Consider the following 22515-nt stretch of genomic DNA (forward strand, 5'->3'; position numbering starts at 1 on the left):
TGCAACGACTGCTGAACATTAGCTGCCAGACAAACATTTGGTGCTGGGAACAGATCACATTTGGTGCTGCCTAATATTACATTCAAAATACCACGTCCCCTCTTGTTTTTTTATTTTTTTTTTATTTTGCTTGTTTTGTTTTCTCTCGATTTCTGAATGTGTTATAAATCAGCTAATGAATCCCAACTATAACATTAATAGTTGAGTAATAGTTGTTTTTTTATACATCTCTGGTGACAAGTTCAAACTCAATGCTGCCTCCTCAGTTTTGTCTTCATTAGTGACTCATTAATGTTCATGGAAAGCAGCCCTTATATTTGTCCCACATGTTACAGGGCTGTAATCAGTTCTTCCATCAACATTTCTTCACTCCATTTATACAGTTGTTCCTTTTCATCTAGATTAGATTCTAAACTTTACACTTCTATTTCTTCTGTCTGAAGTTTGTTTTTAGCATATAAAAAGTTAATAAACTATCTTTTGATCAATTTTTTTTGTTTTATTTTGTTTTGTTTTTTGATGAAATCTGTTTTTATGTCTTTCTGCCATGGTTTGAAGAGAGATCAGACACAAGACCCCAAAACTAAAAGATTTAATAATTGCAAAATCTAATACAAAAACAACTGGAATGGCAGCAAGAGCATACAAAACATAACTCATACGCACAAAGGAGATGCAGACAGGACTGCTGAGGAGTAAAGACTGCAAGACTATATGGGCTAGGGTTGTTTAATGATTTTAGGGAACAGGTGTGAGTGGRCATGGCAAGACTCGGGAGCAGAGACTGACTTGAGGGAAAGGTACTGGTGGCATAGAAAGCACTGGCGAATAAATTGGACGCAAGGTAAGCACCAAATAACAAAAAGGAATCAACTCCAAAGCAAAAACACAAAAACATAGATGGTGACACTTAGCAAAAAATATTGTCTCTTCCATTTCTTTGCGTATGAAAAAAACAGCAAATAAGGGAAATTATACTGTAGCCAAGTATTACAATAACAGACACCTTTAAAATTTGTAAATTAGTATCTTGTATGTTTATTTTTTACAGAAAATGAATAATACGTTATGTGAAAGTACATGCTGTAATACTTCTTGGCTAGATGTCTGTACCCTTTGCTAACACCCTCATAGACAAGATGTTAGGACCCTATAGTCTTTGGACGGATACAGATTAGATGTTGGTCCAAGTTTCCATTGTTTATACTAAGCTAACCATCTCATGGACCCAAGTTCATAATCACTCTTCAAACATAAGAAAACAATTTCTATAACTATTTCTTCAGATATAGTTATAGATATAGATATTTCTTCATTGGGCTTTTTTATTCAGACCTCACAATAAAATATGATAATGCGTCTGGCTACACAAGCTGCAGCTATCTTCCCCGAAACAGTTGCAGATACATAAATAAAAATAATAATCTGGCTGACTGGCTAGTAGGGATGATGTTTGCAGGGTTTGTATTTGTRTATATGTGACATTTGGGTGAAATGAATTTACCGTAGTATCCAACAAATTATCAATGTTGGTGTTTTTTACAAAACTGTAGCATTAAAAGTAAAGTAACAAAAATGTTGTCAAAATATCGTTTTGGATTAATTTGCTTTTGATTTTTGCAATTCTTTGCAGTTAACAGTGACTGTTATTTTGTTGGATTAGTTTATGCTGTTACGAAATGAATAGATGCCTCTTTTACCAAACATAACAGTGTGTGAAATATAAAAAGCTTTACCGAATCGTTATTATTTTCTCAACATCGTATGAAAAACCATAGTGGTGTATTAAACACATTTACTTTCTCTGCCTCTCTGCTTCCCCACATCCTCCTGATGTAATTCATTTCTTAACACATCCTAATTTGTTTTTAGGGCTTGCCATCTTGCTGATAATTATTATCAGTCTTTTTATTACACAGTCTGATTAAGGGTGACGTAATGTTCGCTGACTGCACATGTAAAACGGAAGCTGTCTGGCAGCTTATCAGGAGAAAAAAAAACTTACAAGCTGATAGTGTTTCTGTCTGTATAATTTTTATTTTTGCCATCTGTGTCCTTATCGCTGCCATTTTATGGCTTTCTTGAAATTTTTTATTGAAGTTGTGGCAGGAGCTGAAAATTAAACCTTGTTTTTTTATTTATTATTATTATTATTTTTTGTATTTTAACTAACAGAACTGTTTTTCACAGCTTGTGCATCTCCACAAAAACATATAGTGCTGAAAGTCTGAGTCTGGTAAAATGTTAATACTTTTTTATTTGCCACAAAAGAGACAAAGTTTGCTAAAACCTGAATGCTCATTCCATATTTTTTAACTAAAACAAGACATCTAATCACATTTTATCTTCTTATAAAACTTGTGTCAAACTCTTCTGATGTTGTTTCTGATGTATTTGTGAAAAAGTATAGTTTCAAAGGCCAATTTCTGTGTTATAAATGGATGAATCATGCTAATCCATTGAGTAAAACATTGATTCTTGTAAAAATGGGGTTCTTTATTTTAAATGAATAGATTTCTGGCTGGCAGCTGGGCCTAAATATACTGTTATTTAATTATACAGTGAGGAAAACTGCATGCTTCAGGCAGAAGCTACTCTTTGAGCTTCTGTTTTGAAACACAAGACATCCCTCTGTCCTTATAAGTGCCACTCATGGCTCTTGCTACGATCTCAATAAAACTTTACACGAGGAGCTGCTGAGCTGTGACTGCACACTTCACCTTCTGGCAGTAAACAAAAGATACTGWATGTCCTCTTTTTTTAACTACTGTTCTGCATTTCTGCCCTCAGATGAACCATCCAGTCCCAGCATTGACCTGGACAGCGCACACATTCCCGCCTCTGTTGTTATTTCTGCAGCGCCCCTCATCGCCACCRTCCCACCCAGCCCGACATCTTCATCCCATCACATTTTACGCCAGCTGTCACATGACCAAGGTGTGTTCTTTTTAAGTTATTCTTCTCAGACTCAACCATTAAATTCAGCACAGTAGTGTGTAAACAGTTTTATGTGGTTGTGTGACTCTGTTTAAAAAAAAGTTTGTTTTTTATCGAATCAGACTCTGGTACCAAAACTGAACGGTCCAGGTCGTATGATGAAGGCATCAATAACTACCAGGAGGAAGGCAGAGGGTAAGTTGCACATTAGGGGAAAAAAAAGCTATATTGAATAAACAAAGTATTTGAACTGATAACATGCACTAGAATGTCACTTCTTAAATTACCAAACTATCCACCTACAAAAACTAAAACTATTCTGTACATTAAAATCAGGAGTAAAGTCATTGTTGTAGAGGCAAATTTGGACTTGAAGTAGTAGACATTTTAAAAACATTAAAGTCTGACGTACCATGTGAGGTTATGGGAAAATGAGCTGCCATAAAACCCCTCAAAATACTTTTTTAAAAATATCACCTCATGATGCAGTCAGTTCTCAACATCACTGTTTCCTTTCTGTTTAGGAGGTCCTTGTTACCTGGCCTGAAAGGTTTGAGGAAGGTAAGTTATCCAACATACTCTCAGTTGTTCTCACCTGCTGGTTTATCAGCATCTCCTGCCTTTTTAAGGTCACACCTAAAAGCCTCACCTTGAAATTTGAATGTGTTATGGCGAATAGGGACAGCTGTGTAATCGTCACCAAGCTTTACCGGGAAATAGTTTTGTCTTCAGAGCTTATATAATGTATTCTGAATTCATGAAATTCGATTCAATTCAATTCAGTTTATTTATATAGTGCCAAGTCACAACAACTGTTGTCTCAGGACACTGTACACAAAAAAACCAAACAATAAATCTAAAGAAGCCAGCAGACTGCACCAAATCTTTGCTTCGTCACAGTCTCCCTGAAGACTTCTTAAAGAGGTTTTTAGATTCCCAGATAATAAAGAATTACAAGAATCCAGCCTAGACATGATAAACGCATGAATCAGTTTTTCCGCATCATTTTTGGACAAAATGTTTTTAATTTTAGTGATATTTATTACACAGGTGGAAGAAGGCGGTCCTGATAACATTTTTAATGTGGGGGTTAAAGGACATATCCTGATCAAAAATAACACCAAGGTTCTTTACATTAGAACTGGAGGACAGATTAATGCCATCCAGAGGAGGTGAAAGGCTACAAAGTTGATCCCTAAGATGTTCAGGTCCAAGAACCAAAACCTCTGTCTTACCTGAGTTTAGAAGCAGAAAGTAAAGAGTCATCCATGTTTTTGTCTGTAAGACATGCTTGTTGTTTAAGTAACTGGTTGGATTCATCGGGTTCCATGAATATATATAAATGAGTATCATCAGCATAACAATGGAAATTTATCCCATGCTGTTTAATAACTTTACCTAATGGMAGCATATACAAAGTAAAGAGGATTGGTCCAAGCACTGAACCCTGAGGAACTCCATGACTAATTCTGGTGTAAGAAGAAGATTTTTTATTAACATCGACAAAGTGGAATCTGTCAATTAAATAAGACAAACCATTTCTCCTGCTTTGTTCCAGTTGTGTTCATCTCAACCTTTTTTAATGTTTTTTTTAACACGCATGATATTTTAGGCTGTGGACAGGTCATCAGATGATTCRGAGTCCAGGAGAGACTCCTCGTCAGACGTCTTCTGTGACGCCACCAAAGAGGGTTTCTTGCATTTCAAGCAGCTTCATACAGATAAGAGCAAGGTGTGCACTGCCTCTGCATAAACTTCACTTGGCTTCCACATGRGCACATAAAACACACCTCCTTAAGTTAAACAAACAATAAAACGTCTGCCCTTGTTTAATATCACCTTCTTATTTTGCAGTCGTTTGGTTTAATCAGCTTAAAGGGAGGGTTTATGTATTGTCCGGGTACATATTTCAACTCACAATCAAGCAACTATATTACTTTCAGTTGTTATGAAAATGCTGTTTATATCCAAAAATAATCAAAACGCCTCAAAATTGGCCTGTCTTTTGAATGAGGTTTCAAGCTTCTGATTGATTTAAGCATGATTTTGTTAAAACGCTCCGGCTTTGTTTCTGCAGCGTGTGGGCGGAGGTATGAGGCAGTGGAAGCAGATGTACGCCGTGTTGCGAGGCCACTCCCTTTGCCTGTACAAAGACAGGAAGGAGGGCCAAGCTCACGCCAGCTGTCAAACCGCGGACGAGCCGCTGCAGATCAGCATCAAGGCCTGTCTGATTGACATCTCCTACAGCGACACAAAGCGTAAGAACGTGCTGAGGCTCACCACGTCCAACTGCGAATACCTGTTCCAGGCTGAGGACCGAGAGGACATGCTGGCCTGGATCAGGGTCATACAGGAGAGCAGCAACCTGGATGAGGAGGTACTACAACGAGCAGGCACATAACAACGAGCCGAAATCACTCGAAGATTAGGCAATACTTGGTTTTAAAGACTATAAAGGATACAAAGGTAGAAAAATAGCAATATGTACTTATTGCATTTACTACAAGAGAATTAACACCAAGTTAATAAAACTGAGTCYAAGTTATAGTGTTCCAATGATGTGTTGTGTTACAGCACCTGGGTACTATAAGGTGTGGTACACACCTGTCTGATGCTTTGAGCATCATCAGTTGTGTCTGACATTCACTCTGTCCTTCTCTTTTCTTAGAATGCAGCCTTCACCAGTCATGACCTGATCAGCAGGAGGATCAAGGAGTACAACACCTTGATGAGGTAAGGACAACAAGGGGAGGTCTGTCCCCATCACAYCCAGCAGCCCAAGACCCGTTGTAGCTGGTGTTTTTAACTTTTTTTTTTTTTTTTTAGCCCAACTGGAAGCAAAACAGAGCCGTCACCCAGAGCTTCACGCCAGTCGCTGAGCATCAGACAGACTCTGCTGGGGGGGAAAGAGAGCAAAGCTACGAGCCCGCACTCGCCTAAACCCGAGCAGGAGAAGAAGAACATGCACAAAGGTAGTCTAGTTTTTTAATTATTTTTGTTAAAATATAATGCATTCAACACTATAATAAAGCTTTTTGCTGTGTCTCCTATAATTTATATCAAAACACTCTGATTATCACGTGTTGTGTGCAGATGACACCAGTCCACCCAAGGATAAAGGGACGTGGAGGAAAGGCATCCCAGGGCTGATGAGGAAACCTTTTGAAAAGAAGCCGTCTCCTGGAGTGACGTTTGGAGTGAGACTGGATGACTGTCCTCCTGCACACAACAACAAGGTCTCTGCTCATTTTTTTTCTCTTGTACTCATTATTACAGTTAGCACAAATCAATCCACAGCTTTTATTTAGCCGATTGAAACCAGTTTAAAACATACAAGGAAGCCTGGCTTCTTGAAAGTAAAACATAAAGAACCCACAGCTTTTGATAAGATCTGTACATTTGTACCTTTTGGTATTTTAGGTAGTTGCAGCCATAGGTTTTACTTTTGATATGCTTTTAAACACTTTTCCTCTCTTTCCTCCAGTTTGTGCCACTGATTGTGGAGGTTTGCTGTAAGCTGGTGGAGGAGAGGGGCTTAGAGTACACAGGCATCTACAGAGTCCCCGGAAACAACGCTGCCATCTCCAACATGCAGGAAGAGCTCAACAACAAGGGCATGACTGATATCGACATCCAGGATGATGTGAGTCTCCCTTATTGATCTGGGTTGCTTTAATTAAACTCTTCTTGAAGTCTCGAAATACATTCAAAGCAATGGTTCATTCAGGCCTGCTAAAACTTTAACAGTAATGTAGGTAAAGCAACATAGGTGTGTCTTTATTCATCAACAGTACAGCAGCTAGCATGAATATAAAAGAAACAGATTTTTTAATAATTAACTTTCTGTTGCAGAAATGGAGAGACCTCAATGTGATCAGCAGCTTACTGAAGTCTTTCTTTCGTAAACTTCCTGAGCCTTTGTTCACTAACGGTACGTCGATTCTGCACTCAGAACTGTCCAACTTTAGATGAAGGGAGCAGTCTAAAGAAAAAGCTGCTTTTCCCAAATTAGGAAGTGAAATTAGACAGAAACATTGTGTAACTGTGAAGTCTCCCCGCAGATCGATACACAGATTTCATAGATGCCAACAGAATAGAGGACCCAGTGGAGAGGCTTAAAGTGCTCAAAAGGCTGGTAGGTTCTCTGCTCAGCARAGCTTTTGTTTTCTTCTTTAGTAGCATGTGTCAGCATACATAAGACTCAACTGTGTTGTTTCTTTGCAGCTTCACGAGTTACCAGATCATCACTATGAGACACTCAAGTTCCTCTCAGCTCATCTGAAAACTGTGGCTGGAAACTCAGAAAAAAATAAGGTCATCTCTTTTTTCAAGTTTTACTTTAATTTTGTGGCCAGTTTGAAACATGCAATAAATTTATTTTATTTTTTTCTTTACCAGATGGAACCGAGGAACCTGGCCATCGTGTTCGGTCCCACGCTGGTGCGCACCACTGATGACAACATGACCCATATGGTGACACACATGCCGGACCAGTACAAGATAGTGGAGACACTCATTCAAAATGTGAGCATCTGATCGTTCACCRATCGTTCTTTTCACCAACGTTAACGTAAACTTATTGGTTGTGATTTCTTTTTTTTTTTTCTAGTATGACTGGTTTTTCACTGAAGATGGAAATGGAGATCCAGTGGTGAGTCCTGTCTCTGTTGCACCTCTAGTTTCATTAAACTCTGCATAACGTCATTAATAAAAGGACAGCTGAAGACTGCTTAGCTGTCTGAAGTTAATATCTCACTGGGTTGACTGTTGAAGCCTAGTTGGTAATTTAAAGTTGTAAATAGGTCAGAGGTTCAGCTGCAGTCTCTGAGATTTAAATATTAGGGTGAGTTGAGAGGCAGCTTGTTGCATTATCAGTGAGTGTACGGCTTGCAAAACTGTATTCTTGGTCTTACACATTATCTGCTGACAAATAATTATTATTTGTTATGAGGAAACTGAAAGTCAGCAGCTACTTTTAAACAAAATGTGCCCAGTACTTTAGGAGTTTTCTTTATAATTACAAAAACACTTCTTTAGTACACATTTAATTGCATTTTACCATTTACATGTTTGGGTTTTTTGTAAACATTTGTTTAATTTTACCATTGAAGTCTTTGCTGTTTGGGCTTTGGGGTTGACTGCTGTTTAAACACAGGRTTTAAACTCGTATTTGAACCGATCTGTAAAAATACTTTTCATATATTGCTCAACGTTTGGAAAGGTTGTCGCAAAAACTTAAAGATTTTTCTTTGTGATTACAGCTTTGCAGCACATTAAGGATTGTTCAAACTCAGACTGGCAATAATAAAACATTAAACTTCTGGGAGAGAAAAAAAGAGCAACAATGAGATTTTATTCTAACACTTCTGCTCCCACTGTGCAAGCCAATTAAAGGCTACATTAGCTCTGGATTTGTTTTAAAGTTCACATACGTTTCGATGATGTCAGTTTACGTCTTATTCTATTCAGAGCTCACTTGAAATAAGAAACATGACTTTTTTCCAATTTTGCAATGTGTGTTTTGATGGCTTAATTCCTGGTAAGTGTACTTGCATAAAAGTGTTTGACCCAGCTCTATCAACAAAAACCCAGAGTTCTATAAAGTACTTGAAAAAAAAACTGAGTAAAAGTATAAATGCTTTAACAGAAAATTACTCTGGTATAAATAAATTTCACTGATGAGAAAAGTACTTAAGTAAAAGTCATAAAACTGTTCACAAAAACTGTAAAAGTACTTTTACACACTCTCTAAGAAATAAACTGTTGAATTTACTTAACCAAACTGGTTCCACTAAACCAAGTTGAGTAAACTGAGCAATATACATATTTTCTTTTGTAGAAAATATCTTTATAACTTCATATTTACTCTGCTAGGTTTAGTGGAACCAGTTGGCATGACTTGGTTCAATATTTAATTTTTTAGAGTTCATAAATAATTCCTTTCATAATGAGTTTGGACATATTTAATATTGTAACGAGTAACTAGGTGTTAAAGATTAAAGTAAAGAAGTAAAAGTATCACTTTTAGTTTTTTTATGTGTAACGAAATTAAAGTAAAAGTAACAATTTTAAAAATACTTCGTAAAATGACAAATCCTCAGAAAAATTACTTACGTACTGTAAGGAAGTAAAGTATTTAGTTACTATAAACATGGGGGGGTTCTGTGCTGTCCAGGAATTAGTTTGTGGGTCATTATAGTAAATCACTGAAAAGCCTCTTGTTATAATTTTCTCCCTCCTCCCTCAGACTGTGTCCCAGGAGGAGAGCGCCATCGAGTCTCAGCCCGTCCCCAACATCGACCACCTGCTCACCAACATCGGGCGGACGGGCACGTCGCAGGGTGACGTATCAGGTAACACGCTGCCTCTGACTCTGTGGTGGGTGAACCTCCTCCTGTCCTTTTCACTGCTGCGGTCACAGATGGATCGTTTGAGTTTAACCCAGACTTTGACGATAATGCAGCTTCTTTTCCAACCCGAAGCCAAGTCTTTCCCCCTCCTGCTTCTTTAGCTTTTGCCCTTAAAGAGAGAGAGAAAAAAAAGCTTCAAATGCTTGTGTGGCTTTTAGCAGACAATTTCTCAGCATCCTTAAAACAGATGCAACAAATTGTCTGTTTTCTTCATTTGCTTTAAAAAACCCTCTGTGATAGTTGTTGGTAAATTGAGCAGAATCCTCTTGCCTTTTTGTTGTTGTTATTAAACCCCGCCTCTGGGCTGTGCCCCCCCCCCCCCACCCCACCCTCTGTATCCCGCCTACTGTTGCACTAACACGGCATGTTCTTTCCCACGTCAGATTTAGATGTTTTTACAGTTGAAAAAAAAAAGCGAACTTCTGATTCCTCTGTCTCTAGTGAGGCTCTGTCGGGTGTCCTAACGGCTTTTCCAGCATTCACACATACTGATCTTGACACAGGCCAAGTGGGAGGAGTCTGTCACGCCATGATGTCACTGATGGACTCTATAATGTCTGTGATGGACAGCTGGAACTGTAGGAAGAAGGAGGATTGTTGCCCGCAGTGTAGCTGCCTAGTCTGCAGGAACCCGCAGGTCTTTTAAAGCCAAAGAAAAAAAAAAGTTTGGTTTTGTAACAATGATGGGAGAAAAAAAGAAAAAAAGGAAAGCGAAGCGGCTACACGGTACTGTCCCATGTTATGGGTTATCTGTCAGAGTTTACCTAACGCAGGCCGGTGCTACTGTCTGAAAGGCTCTCCGCTGTCTCTCCTCACTGTCTTTCCAAGCTTGCCGACAGGAGAGATGGCATGGTATGGTTTCTACGTCACCAGTCAGTGTGCCCCTGCATATTGTGCCATCATCTGTACTGTAAAGGGGGTGTGTAGGGGGGCTCGGCTGTCACACAAATTTTAGCTGGAGACGAAATAATTCTGAAATGCTAACTGGGCAGGTGAGGACTGATTATAGGTTTCCTTGCTGACACTCATCCCCCTCATGTAGCGTTCTCTCGTCACACAGCTAGCCCCTCTGTGAACCCCCCCGTCACTTTTCTTTCTTTTCGGTTCATGTTGTTTCTGTCGTCATCGTGTCCATGTTGCCATGGCAGCTCATGTCACCTCATGTCACCTCATGTCGTGCTTCAGTGAAATTACAAACTAATCTTCCGTTCTGGACCAGTTGCTGATTCGTTTGTTCTTCTCCAAAGCTGCGGTCATTAGGAAAGGTGATGAAAAGGATGCTGAATTTAAAATACACAAAGTCTGTGGGTTTTAGTTTTGTTTTTGAATARTTTTATCTCTTAATGGGTAAAAGGGGGAAACAAAACATTTTAAGAAGTCTGAAAACTGAATGTGAATAAATTACCAGCCAGTGTGAAGCATAATATGAATGATTAGATGATTTTATGTAGTTTGAAAAAAAAGAGAACACTGATTGAATTATTTGAAGAAAGGGGGAAAACTGTTTGTCTTCATTCATGAGAAGCTAAAACTTTATGAAGATGCAGTTTTCTTATTCAAGTCAGTTTATAATATGGGGATAAACAAATKATCTTTTTAACTAATAAAGCTTACCCCATGCATCATATTGTACCTTATCTTAGTGTTATATATCTTATTGGTTTGTACTTTATCTTATATATTATCATATCATATCTATCTAGTTATATCGTATTATATCGTACCTTAGTGTATCTATCTTTGTTTTACTGTATATCATATCACAAAGTAGCATATTAGCATACTAGATATATCTAGTACTATATATTTCTCCATGTCCTAACTCATTGTATTATATTATATTATATTATATTATATTAGATTAGATTAGATTAGATTAGATTAGATTAGATTAGATTAGATTAGATTAGATTAGATTGAAGAGTATAGCAACATGTTGGACAACCCCATTTTTAAAAAGAAGTTTCTTCTTTGTGGAAATGTAAATATAGGTACATTTCAGTGGTTTTCATAGTTTTAAATCTTAAATTCTGTTGAATACAAATACATCATATCTGTTTTCATATCTGTATTTGTTGGAAATATGTGATGAATTTAATCATTGTACTTAAAATGTGGGGGAGTGGCAACCGTAAACTAGAAAATATTTGTGACTATTTAGGTCATTTGGGAACAATTCAGGATAAATAAAAAGAGCATCCTAAAAAATGCTGAGTCATTGGTTTTGCACAAACTAGATTTTGTAGCTCAAATCTGTGCCTCCATAAATAAAAAGCAAGATGCAAAAACTAAACATATAAACACTTTATTTTTGGTTTATTCTAAAAAGAAACAAAATTATATCTAAATAAACTTATAGCTAAAGAGTGGAGAGATTGATCTGATTTCTTACCACACAGTTGTAAATCAATTAACGTTATGTTCTTAACATCCGTAAGAAGTGTTTTCAGGAAAGAATATCTGTTCTTTGTTACTTTCAGTTACATCAATAAACTTTCATTTAGGAAGAAAATCAGTGTGTTAAACTGAAATACAATAAAGTAGGATCTGAACTCTGTTAAGCAGCTGAAATCTTAGATAAATTAAAAATGACAAAACTTTTCTCATCAGTGTCTTCAAAGCAATACAATTTTTAAAATACTTTTATGAAATACGTATGTTTCTGACCTCACTTTTAAAGTAAACATATTTTTGAAGCTTCATATATAAGTTTTACACACAACAGAACAAACTAGCGTATTTATTTTTACATACATTCATAGCATAAGTACTAACTCAGTAAGTCTCCACGCTGCATGACCCATCATCTGCTCTGCTGTTGTTAACGTGTTCACTGCTGAAGCTGCACCACGAAATCTTGAAATCGCTTCCTCTCTTCCTGTCTGCGTGTGGCTCCGTGCTCAAGTAGAAGTCCGACTTGGGGAAAGAACGCCGCGTCGCAGGAAGACGTGGAGCTGAGTGTAACATGGAGCTCATCTGTGTTCGTGCGCAGCATGACCTGTCGTCTGCTCTCCTCTCATCCGTCTCGTCCTCGTGTCCCGTCCTGCCATTCTTCTTGTCATCATCACTTGTTTTTTATTTATTTTTTTTATTTCCTAATGTTGCACCTCCTCTTTCATGTGATCAGTTTTAATTTAGAGAAAARCCTATAATATGGCTCTCTTTTGTCTCTCTTTTTCCTCCACAGATTCTCCAGCTAGTGACTCAGCCAAATCAAAGGTAAGTAAGTGTGTCCAGCTCACAGATAGTGTAGGTTAACTTCAAATAAACCATTAACACTTAAAGCAAAGCAAAGTCTCTATTTGAAAACAGGAGGTGGGAGCAGAAATATCTGTGTTTGATGTCTCAAAAGTGTCTTGTTTTAAACGGCAAGAAAYGTGTTTGCATCATTAGTCAAAAAATGATTATTCTAATGGACTGTTGGTAGCATTCCTGTCAAATAGCACAATTAAGACGCTTAGCAAAACTTTCTTGTCACGAAGAAAGGAAGTTGCAACAGAGATATTTAAGCTAACAAAACAAGTCAATATCTAGCAGCTTACAGGTAGCAGAATTTGTAGTGCAAATATATAGAGTATTTGCTGCTTTTATTTACTGTGAGGTACTTGTGCACGACGACGGAGTGAATTTATTGCTACCAGGGCCCTGCAACAACAGCCTCATGCTGCAACAGATGAGACTTTACCAAGTCAAACGTGTGCATTGAATATACAGTACTATGTTGATAGAGCTGGGCGGTATGACCCAAATTTAAATCATGGTATTTTCAACAATTATACCGGTATCACGGTATTTGATGGTATTTTTCTTTACATCACAGCTCAGCTGATAATAAAATGTACAAACATTGCTTATTGATTAGCAAACCACTATCAGCTGAAGTTACTCTCTTTCTGCAACACAGAAACTATTTATTGACTGTGTACTGCGTGTCTTTTCTTCTCTGCCTGGTTAAAAACAGTTATGCATTTTGGTACGGTCCTTAAAGTGCCTGTGACATCCCTACCCATCAAATACAAAAAGTCAAAGAAAACACAAATTTATAAGAAACCTTGCATAAAACATGTGATTTTACCCATTTTATCACACCAATGGCATATTTTCTTTTGAACTTGGCTCAGCCAAAGTGCAACAGGAAGTGACATCAAAGGGGAACCTTTTAAGAAAGAGAACTCTGTGGTCTTTGTTTATTGAAACAATATTATTTGAACTCCGACTCGTAGCTGGGTTTCCATTGCAAATGTGTGCAAAACTTTGTCGACATTCTGCTAATGTCGAAAAAACAGTTTCGCAACTGCAGTGTTTCCATTAAGTGAGAAATGCTATTAAAGTCACGYGTGAATACGTTTGTTCTCGCGATAAGTCATTACAAATATGGCGGCAATGGATGTAAACACATAGCATATTGCTACCGCGACAATAGCGCACATCATCAGAGGAGACGTCGGTGTCTTTTATCGGGCTTTCCAGCAACAAGCCCCTACTTGGGAGCGGCTACGTATGCTGTGYTTTTGGGAAATTGTAGATGGTGCGTTTACAACTTTATACTACTTTTGTGATATTACTACTATTTCTACTTCCTGTTATCTTTTTCGTCATCGTCTTTTTCGCCAGTAGAAACAGCCRGTYCTTGATCACGTGATTCCCGTGATGTGAAAATAAGTGTTTTCATTGCATTTTTGCGAAAACTACCAATTTCGATACAGCCAAAAAACCACCTCATCCTAGCGCAAAAATATTTTGTCGAAAAATGTAATTTTTTTCCCGAAATTGACGTGTTTCCATTGAGCAAATTTATTTTCGAAATTCAAATTTCCGCATTTTCATGGTCAATGGAAACGCAGCTAGTGACTCAAAACAATCTAAAGAAACATCAGTTTCTTCTCTACAGTCTGTGTCCTTAGCTATTTTATCAATGCTTTGTTTCATGCAGGCATACCCCTTTGACATCACTTCCTGTTACTTCGCATGCAAAATATCTCAACAACTGTTCATCTCAGCAGCGGGAAATCATTTTTGCAATAAGTTAATAATGTTACCTTTCCAATAATGCCTTTATATTTATTTTTAAAATGTCATGTCACAGGCACTTTAAAGGAGGAGGGTTGAGCAAAAATCATTATCGGGTCCATCGTTTTGTGTTATTTAATAAAGCTTAATGGGACGACTCAGCCTCCGTGGACCAGTCAGCTAAGCCCTAGTACAAAACTACTTCCTTCAGGCTTTTCACAATAAAAGCATGATAACGTCTTCATAGATGAACGTCGTGCATTAAATCAATCCGTGCACGTCACTGAAGATGTGGCGAAAGCAGGAGTGTTTTATATATCAGTCTATATAAGTAATGTAATCCCCACACACGGCCAGTTATTGAGAAGGCTGCTCCTACAATTACATTAGCTTGCTAATGCATGTAGCGGTGCTGCGAGGAAAAGATGTCCCCCGTGAAACAGTTCACTGGTGGGAGCGATGTAAGGTTCAGAACGTGTTCAAGCTATTTAAACCGGTATTCAGAAAATTCATATAACAAAAATGAAAAAAAAAAAAAGTTGTTTTTTTTTTTGGTACGAACTGGTATACCGCCCAGCACTAACACGAGGCCCCTAGAGTTTGTACAAATTCACTGTCCCCCAATTAAACTGGCCTTAAATTTGAAAAACAAATCAAAACAAAAAGCAACAATTAAAACAAAYCTTCCATTAAAACATAGTTATAGGCTGTAAAACCTTATCATTCAGTGTGCTTTAAGACAGCATGTACAGCTGYTTGTGTCTCTTAAGTTCTTCTGTCTTTTTCTACTGTTTTTATGGTGATGCAAGCTCGCTTTGCTTCCACCTTCAGTTTTAACAGATTCTTACATGCTTAATAAATATTGTACTTGGTTGAATATCAGTTTTCTTGTAGTGAAACCACTTCTGTAATATAGAGTAAGCGGCTAACACAGTCTAACCTTCACTGGCTCTGCTCCGCAACACACGACACTGGCATTAACACACACAGCGGCACTGAAACTTGGTTCTCATCCAACGTCTTGTTTAAGAAACGTAAGTTAGAAAAGGCTGTGAACATTCAGCAATAGAAAATGAAAGCAGTTGTTTCTACTTATTGCTCTGCTGTCACTTGGCTGCTCAGTTTCAGCTTCATGGCAGCGCTTGTGCCTCTGCAGTTTCCGCTTCTCCTGCTTCTGCTCTAAGGCCGGCATGGACACTGTGTGTGTTTTGGTTGTGAAGCTGCTAATGTGCCTCTTTTTGTCTCCGATCTATGTTGCTTCACAGGAGCAGGTGGAGTAAAGATTTAAGTTTTTTAGTCAGGAAAGATGGGGGTTATTTGTCTCGTCTGTAAGTCGATCCTCATTTCTGAAATGCTTATTTCTGTTTGTCCCCCCCCTTCTTTCTCGTTTATCTTTTGCTGGATCGCTGGGTCTCTGAGAAGGAAAGAGAGCTCCTGGTCACCTCCATCTTTGCTGCAGCCAGCCGCAAAAGAAAGAAAAAGGAGAAGCCGCATCCTAGCAGCTCAGATGATGATCTCGATTCTGTGTTCCTCAAAATGGAAATCCCCGGCCTGAAGCCGGACCACCACATCGAGYCGCGGGACGAGGCTGGTCCCAGCCCTGACGTGACACCCGCTGTGATGCAGCAAGAGGAGAGGAAGGAGAACGGAAGGGCTGTGGAGCTCACGTCTAAAGCCAAAAGAGAGCACAGAAACTCCCTCCTCCTCAAGGAGAAGACTCCTCCCAGACACCTCTCACCTTTGCCCTCCTCAAACATCTGTTCCCACATCAGCRACCAAACAGCTGCTCCTGGGAGGTCCTCTCTGTCGGATCCCCCGTCCCAACTGGATGAAAACAACTCCGACCTCGGGACCATGAGCTCCGGAGTGTCCGTCACGCGTTCACGACCCAAGAAGTGGACCGGAGGAGCTCCCCTCGACGTGCCCGTGAGCGCCGGGCTCGGAGGCGGCGCTGGGAYGGCCGCCGGAGCCGAGGTTAGCTCCATCACCTCCGACTACTCCACCACCTCCTCCGTCACGTTCCTCACCAACGCAGAGTCGAGCGCGCTCAGCCCCGAGCCGCAGGGAGGGGAGGAAGCCGACGACGAGCGCAGTGAGCTCGTCAGTGAGGGGCGGCACATGGAAACCGACAGCGAGGGTGAATTCCCGGTATTCGCCCCGGGAGGAGGCGACAGCCAGTCCACGCCCCGCCCAGAGCCGAGCCGGAAGATGGCGGAGGTGAGAGGCGACGGGGACGCGGCCAAGGGGAGCACCGCTGCCAAACAGGAAGCCCGGCGCCTTTTTCCAACGCACAGGATGATCGAGTGCGACACCCTCTCTAGGAGGTGGTCCCTGAGACACAAAACGGACAGCGACTCATCAGCAGAGGGCGCCGCGGGGAGCGGGGACCGCAGCGAAGGCAAGGCCGAGCCCTCCGGTCGGCTGTCTCGGGTTCTGGAGGCGATGAGGAAAGGCCGGTCGACGAGCAGCATCAGCTCGTCTTCACGCAGCGAGTCGGAGCGCGCGGAGCCGGCCTGGCACCTGAAAATCACAGAGCGGCTGAAGCTCAGGGCGCGGCCGTCCGCCGACGACACGTTCGCCCTGAAGGGCCGAGGCTCCGACGCCCGCAGCAAGAAGAAGAACATCCGGCGGAGGCACACCCTGGGCGGGCAGAGAGACTTCGCTGAGCTGGCGGTTATTAACGACTGGAGGGAGCAGGGCGGYGTGGACCAAACGGCCGACCTGTCCCCTCTGGACCACCTCAAGCCCACATTCTCCTCGCAGGACTTCTCCGTCCGAGACTGGATCTCCAAGGAGCGGCGCAGGAGCTCCCAGCTGAACGCAGGTGCTGCGCCGAAAGCCGTGCCCGAGGACGATCCCCCCGACACTCCCGACGCCGCCCCTGAAAACCCTCCRCCTCCTCCGCCCGCCGACGCTCGGCCGGAGGAGCAGGTGAACGGCAGCAGGCTGCAGGATAAAAGCAGAGCCTCGCTGGGAACAGACGCTCATCCGCACAAACTCTCCGGAGGACACGTCGTGCGCTCACGGTTCTACCAGTACCTGTGAGACGACAAGAGGTGACGCCACTGCGTGAGGAGAAACAACCTGTGTGTGTGCGTGCGTGCGTGCGTGCGTGCGTGTGTGTGTGTGTGTGTGTTTGTGTATTTTAGCACAATATTTTTTCTATGAAGTATACTTGTCTTCTGTAAATACTGTGTATAAGCTTATATGATTGTTACTAAGAGATGTTTATGTGCGTAATTCTCTGCCATACTGGAACAGACACAGAAACAAACCCTGAACTTCCTCTGCAGGACTGAATGACTCTTCTATAAATATGTACATGAAATAAATAAGGCTCGTTTTACAGCACTGTTGTAAAGACTGAGGAATCACAGTTTAGTTCTTCCTCATTCAAAGTGGTATGACGAATGTACTACTCTTTCTTGGTCTAATATTAGATGCTCGAGACAAAACTTTCTTTTTTAAATATATATGTGAGGTTTTTATTTCTGTTTGTACTTGAAGTACGTAGATAAATTGAAGGCTGCTTTCTGAGCTGGGTGCTGTGGGAAATTTGTTGTTTTTTTCACAGCACATTCACAACAGCCAGATATTAGCTAGAAGGACTGGAAGATTGTTATAGTTTTATCAAATAAAAGAAAAAACAAACAGAAAAACAGTAATGAAATGCTGATTCTATAGTATGTAATGCCTGGTACAGTAGGTTTTATTTCCAAACTTTGTCAAGTTATAGTGCAAATGCGATGTTTTTACATGTGCACATTGTTTTTATCCTATAAAGAGAAGTGCCTTTTTTATTTTCTTTAAGAAAAACCTGTTTGTAATAGACATTTGTCAAGAACAGAAGGATTGTTCCAACAAAAAAGTCGCTATCATTCCTGATTCATGTCCTGTTTTTACTCAAACCCATAGCAACTTCTTGTTTTGTATTTAGATTAAATTAATTTCTTTACTTCTCCTGTTTTTTCTTCAAGTAAATAAAGTTAAACAGGCAGTTCAATATGGACGGAGAACAATAAATACCAARCGTTTAGAAGTGAATGAAGCAAATGTTTTACTGAAGAGTAAAAATCTCACCTGTTTACAGCAGAACAAGTTTCAATACCAGCCCCCCATCCCAACAAACACTGGAAATAAAACGTCTTTATTCAAGTCTTGCATTGTCCTGGAACTATTTATCACTTGTTGCTCCTTTTATGCCTTTAAGCTCATTAAACATGCTTTGCAAAAGCGTAAACATTTTGGAATAAGAAAAAAAACCCTCTTTGAATTTCAGTTTCAAGATGGCCACCGGTCAGCTGACGTAAGAAAATGCACGAAAATGGCTCTAATTCAGAGAGTTTTTACCGATATTGAGAACATTTAGCATTCCTTCAAGGGATGCTGGATTGATTTATTTGTCCTTATGGTTCAGTTAAAAGTAATTGGTCTTAGTTTTTTATAAGTTTAAATGAAATAAAAAGCAAATAAATGATGTTAAAACATGCAGGACTTTCACACTTTTGCGGTCATTTTTTTACTCATGTTTTAAAACACTTCATTTCATTCTCTGACCATAAATTCTATTGTTTAATATGGCTGATTAAACTCTTATTCAATCTATTATACCTTTCGGCCTCTTCTAAAAGTCTCATGTTGCAATAAGAATTTGATTTAGTGGTAATGTTCTGCTAATCAGAGGTAACATCTTTAATAAATGCTCAAATTGTTATATTAGTGCAAAATATAAAAAAAAACTTTAATTCTTTTTCCCCCTAAGTAATTTGAACAAAAGTGTGATGAATATTTATTGAACTATTCCTCAGCAGATAAACATGACGTCAGGACCAAGAGTCTTTTTGGTTCTTAGACGTCTTTGCAATTCTGATCGGTCGCCTTCATCCTGAAAATGTCGATTCCTTCTCTGACCAGCAGCTCTTGGGCGTAAAGAACCGTCTCTGGGGGCAGGAAGCGCGACCGTGACAGAATCCAGGCATAGTCGACGTGAAACAGGTGGAGGACGTCTGTGCAGGAGTACACAACGGCCAGACTGGTGTAGTCGGTGGTCAGAACCCAGTGTGAGCTGTAGGGAGTAACTGGGAGCAGAACCCACAGAGAAACAAAATAAAAGGTGTTTTATTAAGTTGGCGTGAGAGTCAATGACACGATTCAAGTCAGAAAACATTTATTTTCTGTTATATGAGAAAACAAATTTTTTTATAGTTATGACAAAATATTTGTCATGCAAATTGTAAAATCCTGGCTTTAATTTACAACAAACCACTTATTAAACTGATAAGTATAGCTATATATTGATACCCTGAAGCTGCTAATTATGAATGAAAATAAACACCAATATATGACAAATTAAGGTATTTTGAGTTTAAAAAATAAAATGTTCCATGAAACATACCATTAATCATGACATGTTATTAAAAAACCTAGAAAGGTATGGAATTAGAGGGGTGGCGTTGAACTGGCTTAGGAGCTACATTGGAGAAAGGAAACAATTTGTAGAATTAGATGGTCAGAAATCAGACTTACTAAACATAACTTGTGGAGTTCCGCAGGGATCCGTTTTGGGACCCAAATTGTTCAATTTGTATATAAATGACATAGTCAAAATATCAAACCTTATAAAATACATTATATTTGCAGACGATACAAGTATCATCTGTACTGGAGAAAACATTCAACAACTTTCAGAATGGTTAACACAGAAATAGAAAAATTACAGCATTGGCWCAAAAACAATAAATTATCTGTAAATTTAGATAAAACCAAATTCATGACATTTGGAAACAATAAAAAACAGGAAAATAATCCAATTAAAATATCAATTGAAAGTGTTGATTTAGAACAAGTCCATGAAATAAAATTCTTGGGTGTCATATTMGACGATAACTTCAGCTGGAAACCACAGATCAGCCTAGTAAAATCTAAAATAGCCAAAAGTGTTGCTGTTATAAGAAAAATTACTTTCGTCCTGGACTATAAATCTTGGTTTATTCTATATAACACACTCATTGTRCCACATTTAACATATTGTGTGGAAGTTTGGGGGAATACATACAAAAAAAAATTTACAGACATTATACGTCTTACAAAAAAATCTATCCGTATACTACATAAAGTGGGATACTGGGAACACACAAACCAGTTGCTCATTAAATCAAATATACTGAAATTCTGGGACCTGGTAATATTTAAAACTACACAATTCATGTTTAAGGTCCGAAATCAAAAACTTACACACAACATACAGGAAATGTTTGGTGACAGAGAGGGGGGTTATAATTTAAGAGGTGAAGGACATTTTAAAAAACAACATATTAGAACAACCAGGAAGAGTTTTTGTTTATCAGTGTGTGGAGTAAATGTCTGGAATGGATTGAATGATGAGTTAAAAAAAATTACAAATGTAAACCAATTTAAAAAACTGATTAAAGCAGAGCTCATTTCAAAATATGCTATATAAGATGTTTAATGTTCAATAGTCTATAATGTAATTGACGATATAAATAGTACTTAAAATAATTCTACATAGTTAAACATTATGTAAAATGGAAACAAGTTGTCTCTTTAGGAGGTTCTGAAAGTTAATTGATAATACATTGACAAGTAGGAAAGGGGCAGGACATTATAAGATGTATCTTCTACCTGCTCCTTTTCGAACAGAAAATATTAATTTTTGCATGTCACATGGGCAAAATAATTTGTATTGCATTTTATTTCTTAAGTGTGTTTCATTCTATTTTATTTTTCTTTTCTTTTTGATTGTTTTAATGTCTGTTCGAAATAAAAAAAACAACAACAAATACTTACAATATGAGTAGCTGAGTCCAAGTTTGGCTGATTCTCTCGTGTCAGGAATCACAGCAGTCCCTTCTGCTACCTTCAATTTGTCTTTACTGAAACAAAGAAAAAAATGATGCCACCTCTGAACACTTAATTGTAAAAATCCTTCTAACATATCTGCAAATCTTATAAATGTAGAAGGTATATTGTATTTATATGCCAGTAACTGAGGCCAGACAATACTTATATATTAAAACTCACCAACATGCAGAAAGTTACACAATAAAAACATTTTGCTCATTTTGTCTTTGGTTTAGAAGAATTTGTTTGCGAAATAATGGTTAAGAAATGATCAGACCAGCCACGTTTGACAGCAGGAATATAAAATTAACTTGGTCAGGGTGCCGCAGTTACTGAACGCATGGAAATACTTAATTTTTCAGACTTTTTAAATGTTTTCCACTATTGTATTTTCTTGTTTAAAAATATAATTTTATTTTAAATGAACTCATCAGTGGGCCAGATTGAGCTCACCCGCAGTCCAGATGTGGCCCACAGGCCACCAGTTGATTAGCCCAGTTCAACTTTAAACATTAAACATATCATGTGAAACTGAAAACGCAGAGTGTCGGTTCTCACCGGAGCCTAGAGTAAAGCACCCGGAYGGTTCCGTCTCTCCTCAGAGCGTAGTTTATTTCAATACACTTCCCTCTCTGGTAGGTGGAGGGCAGCTTGGCTATCTCATACCACCTTCCCAGGTACTGTGAACAGACAGGAGAAACGGTTACTGCAGGGCGGCTCAGGATGAACCACATGTGAACAGGTGTCTGTGTCAGTTACCTGGTGGAGGTTGAAGTTGGGCTGCACCTGTGGATTTGGACAGGGACCCCAGTGAAAAGTCTGAGCTGAGATGTGAGGGAGCAGCAGCAGGACGAGGTAGACAGCAAACATCTTTGCTTCAGGATACCGAAAAGTATGACAATTAGAGTGATTGGTACATGAAATCAGAAATAAATGCTGTTTTTTTTCTATTTCAACAAAATCAAAATATGCAAAAARGACTACCTTTTTTTATACATATTTTCTATTTTAGTGTATATTGAATTTATTATTTATATTTTAGTTTTCTCAAGTTGTGACCCGCACAACACATTTGAATTTTCTAGAATAATTTAGCATACGTTGTCTCATTTAAGATGTTTTTTTGTTTTGTTTTATTTTTTGTTCACATTCGTAGCTATTAGTATATTTGATAGAAACATATTTTGGCAGAGTTTAATCTCACAGTCACATGAGGGAACAAATTCCAGAAAAATATTTCTGTACAAAAGAAAATGCAACATTCACACACACACACACACACACACACACACACACA

The 22515-nt window shown here is 38.9% G+C and overlaps 2 protein-coding genes across 5 annotated transcripts in view; one reads left to right on the plus strand and one right to left on the minus strand.

Moving 5' to 3' along the window:
* The window catches only part of LOC106534829 (rho GTPase-activating protein 21), a 56116-nt gene extending 37270 nt beyond the window's left edge, over positions 1-18846 (plus strand). For 3 of the 4 annotated variants that reach the window (XM_014031595.1, XM_014031594.1, XM_014031596.1), the window contains 17 exons: positions 2791-2937; positions 3060-3132; positions 3462-3498; positions 4550-4669; positions 5015-5314; positions 5606-5670; positions 5764-5909; positions 6031-6173; positions 6422-6580; positions 6790-6868; positions 6999-7072; positions 7162-7251; positions 7336-7461; positions 7547-7588; positions 9185-9290; positions 12535-12566; positions 15780-18312. In XM_014031595.1, the coding sequence (XP_013887049.1) occupies positions 2791-2937; positions 3060-3132; positions 3462-3498; positions 4550-4669; positions 5015-5314; positions 5606-5670; positions 5764-5909; positions 6031-6173; positions 6422-6580; positions 6790-6868; positions 6999-7072; positions 7162-7251; positions 7336-7461; positions 7547-7588; positions 9185-9290; positions 12535-12566; positions 15780-17402 (3362 nt within the window). In that variant the 3' untranslated portion in view covers positions 17403-18312. Of the gene's footprint in view, positions 1-2790; positions 2938-3059; positions 3133-3461; positions 3499-4549; positions 4670-5014; positions 5315-5605; positions 5671-5763; positions 5910-6030; positions 6174-6421; positions 6581-6789; positions 6869-6998; positions 7073-7161; positions 7252-7335; positions 7462-7546; positions 7589-9184; positions 9291-12534; positions 12567-15779 lie in introns of all 4 variants that reach the window. The other variant, XM_014031593.1, reaches the window with a different exon arrangement.
* Positions 17998-22183, minus strand: apodb (apolipoprotein Db). Its single transcript, XM_014031597.1, has 4 exons — positions 21978-22183; positions 21777-21898; positions 21165-21250; positions 17998-19435 (listed from the first exon to the last, which is right to left on the minus strand). The coding sequence occupies exons 1-4, from the start codon at positions 22086-22088 to the stop codon at positions 19206-19208; spliced, it is 549 nt and encodes a 182-aa protein (XP_013887051.1). The 5' UTR covers positions 22089-22183; the 3' UTR covers positions 17998-19205.
* Positions 22184-22515: the final 332 nt, after the last annotated feature.

This window comes from Austrofundulus limnaeus, unplaced genomic scaffold, assembly GCF_001266775.1.
Source record: "Austrofundulus limnaeus strain Quisiro unplaced genomic scaffold, Austrofundulus_limnaeus-1.0 Scaffold1278, whole genome shotgun sequence".
Taxonomy (NCBI): domain Eukaryota; kingdom Metazoa; phylum Chordata; class Actinopteri; order Cyprinodontiformes; family Rivulidae; genus Austrofundulus; species Austrofundulus limnaeus.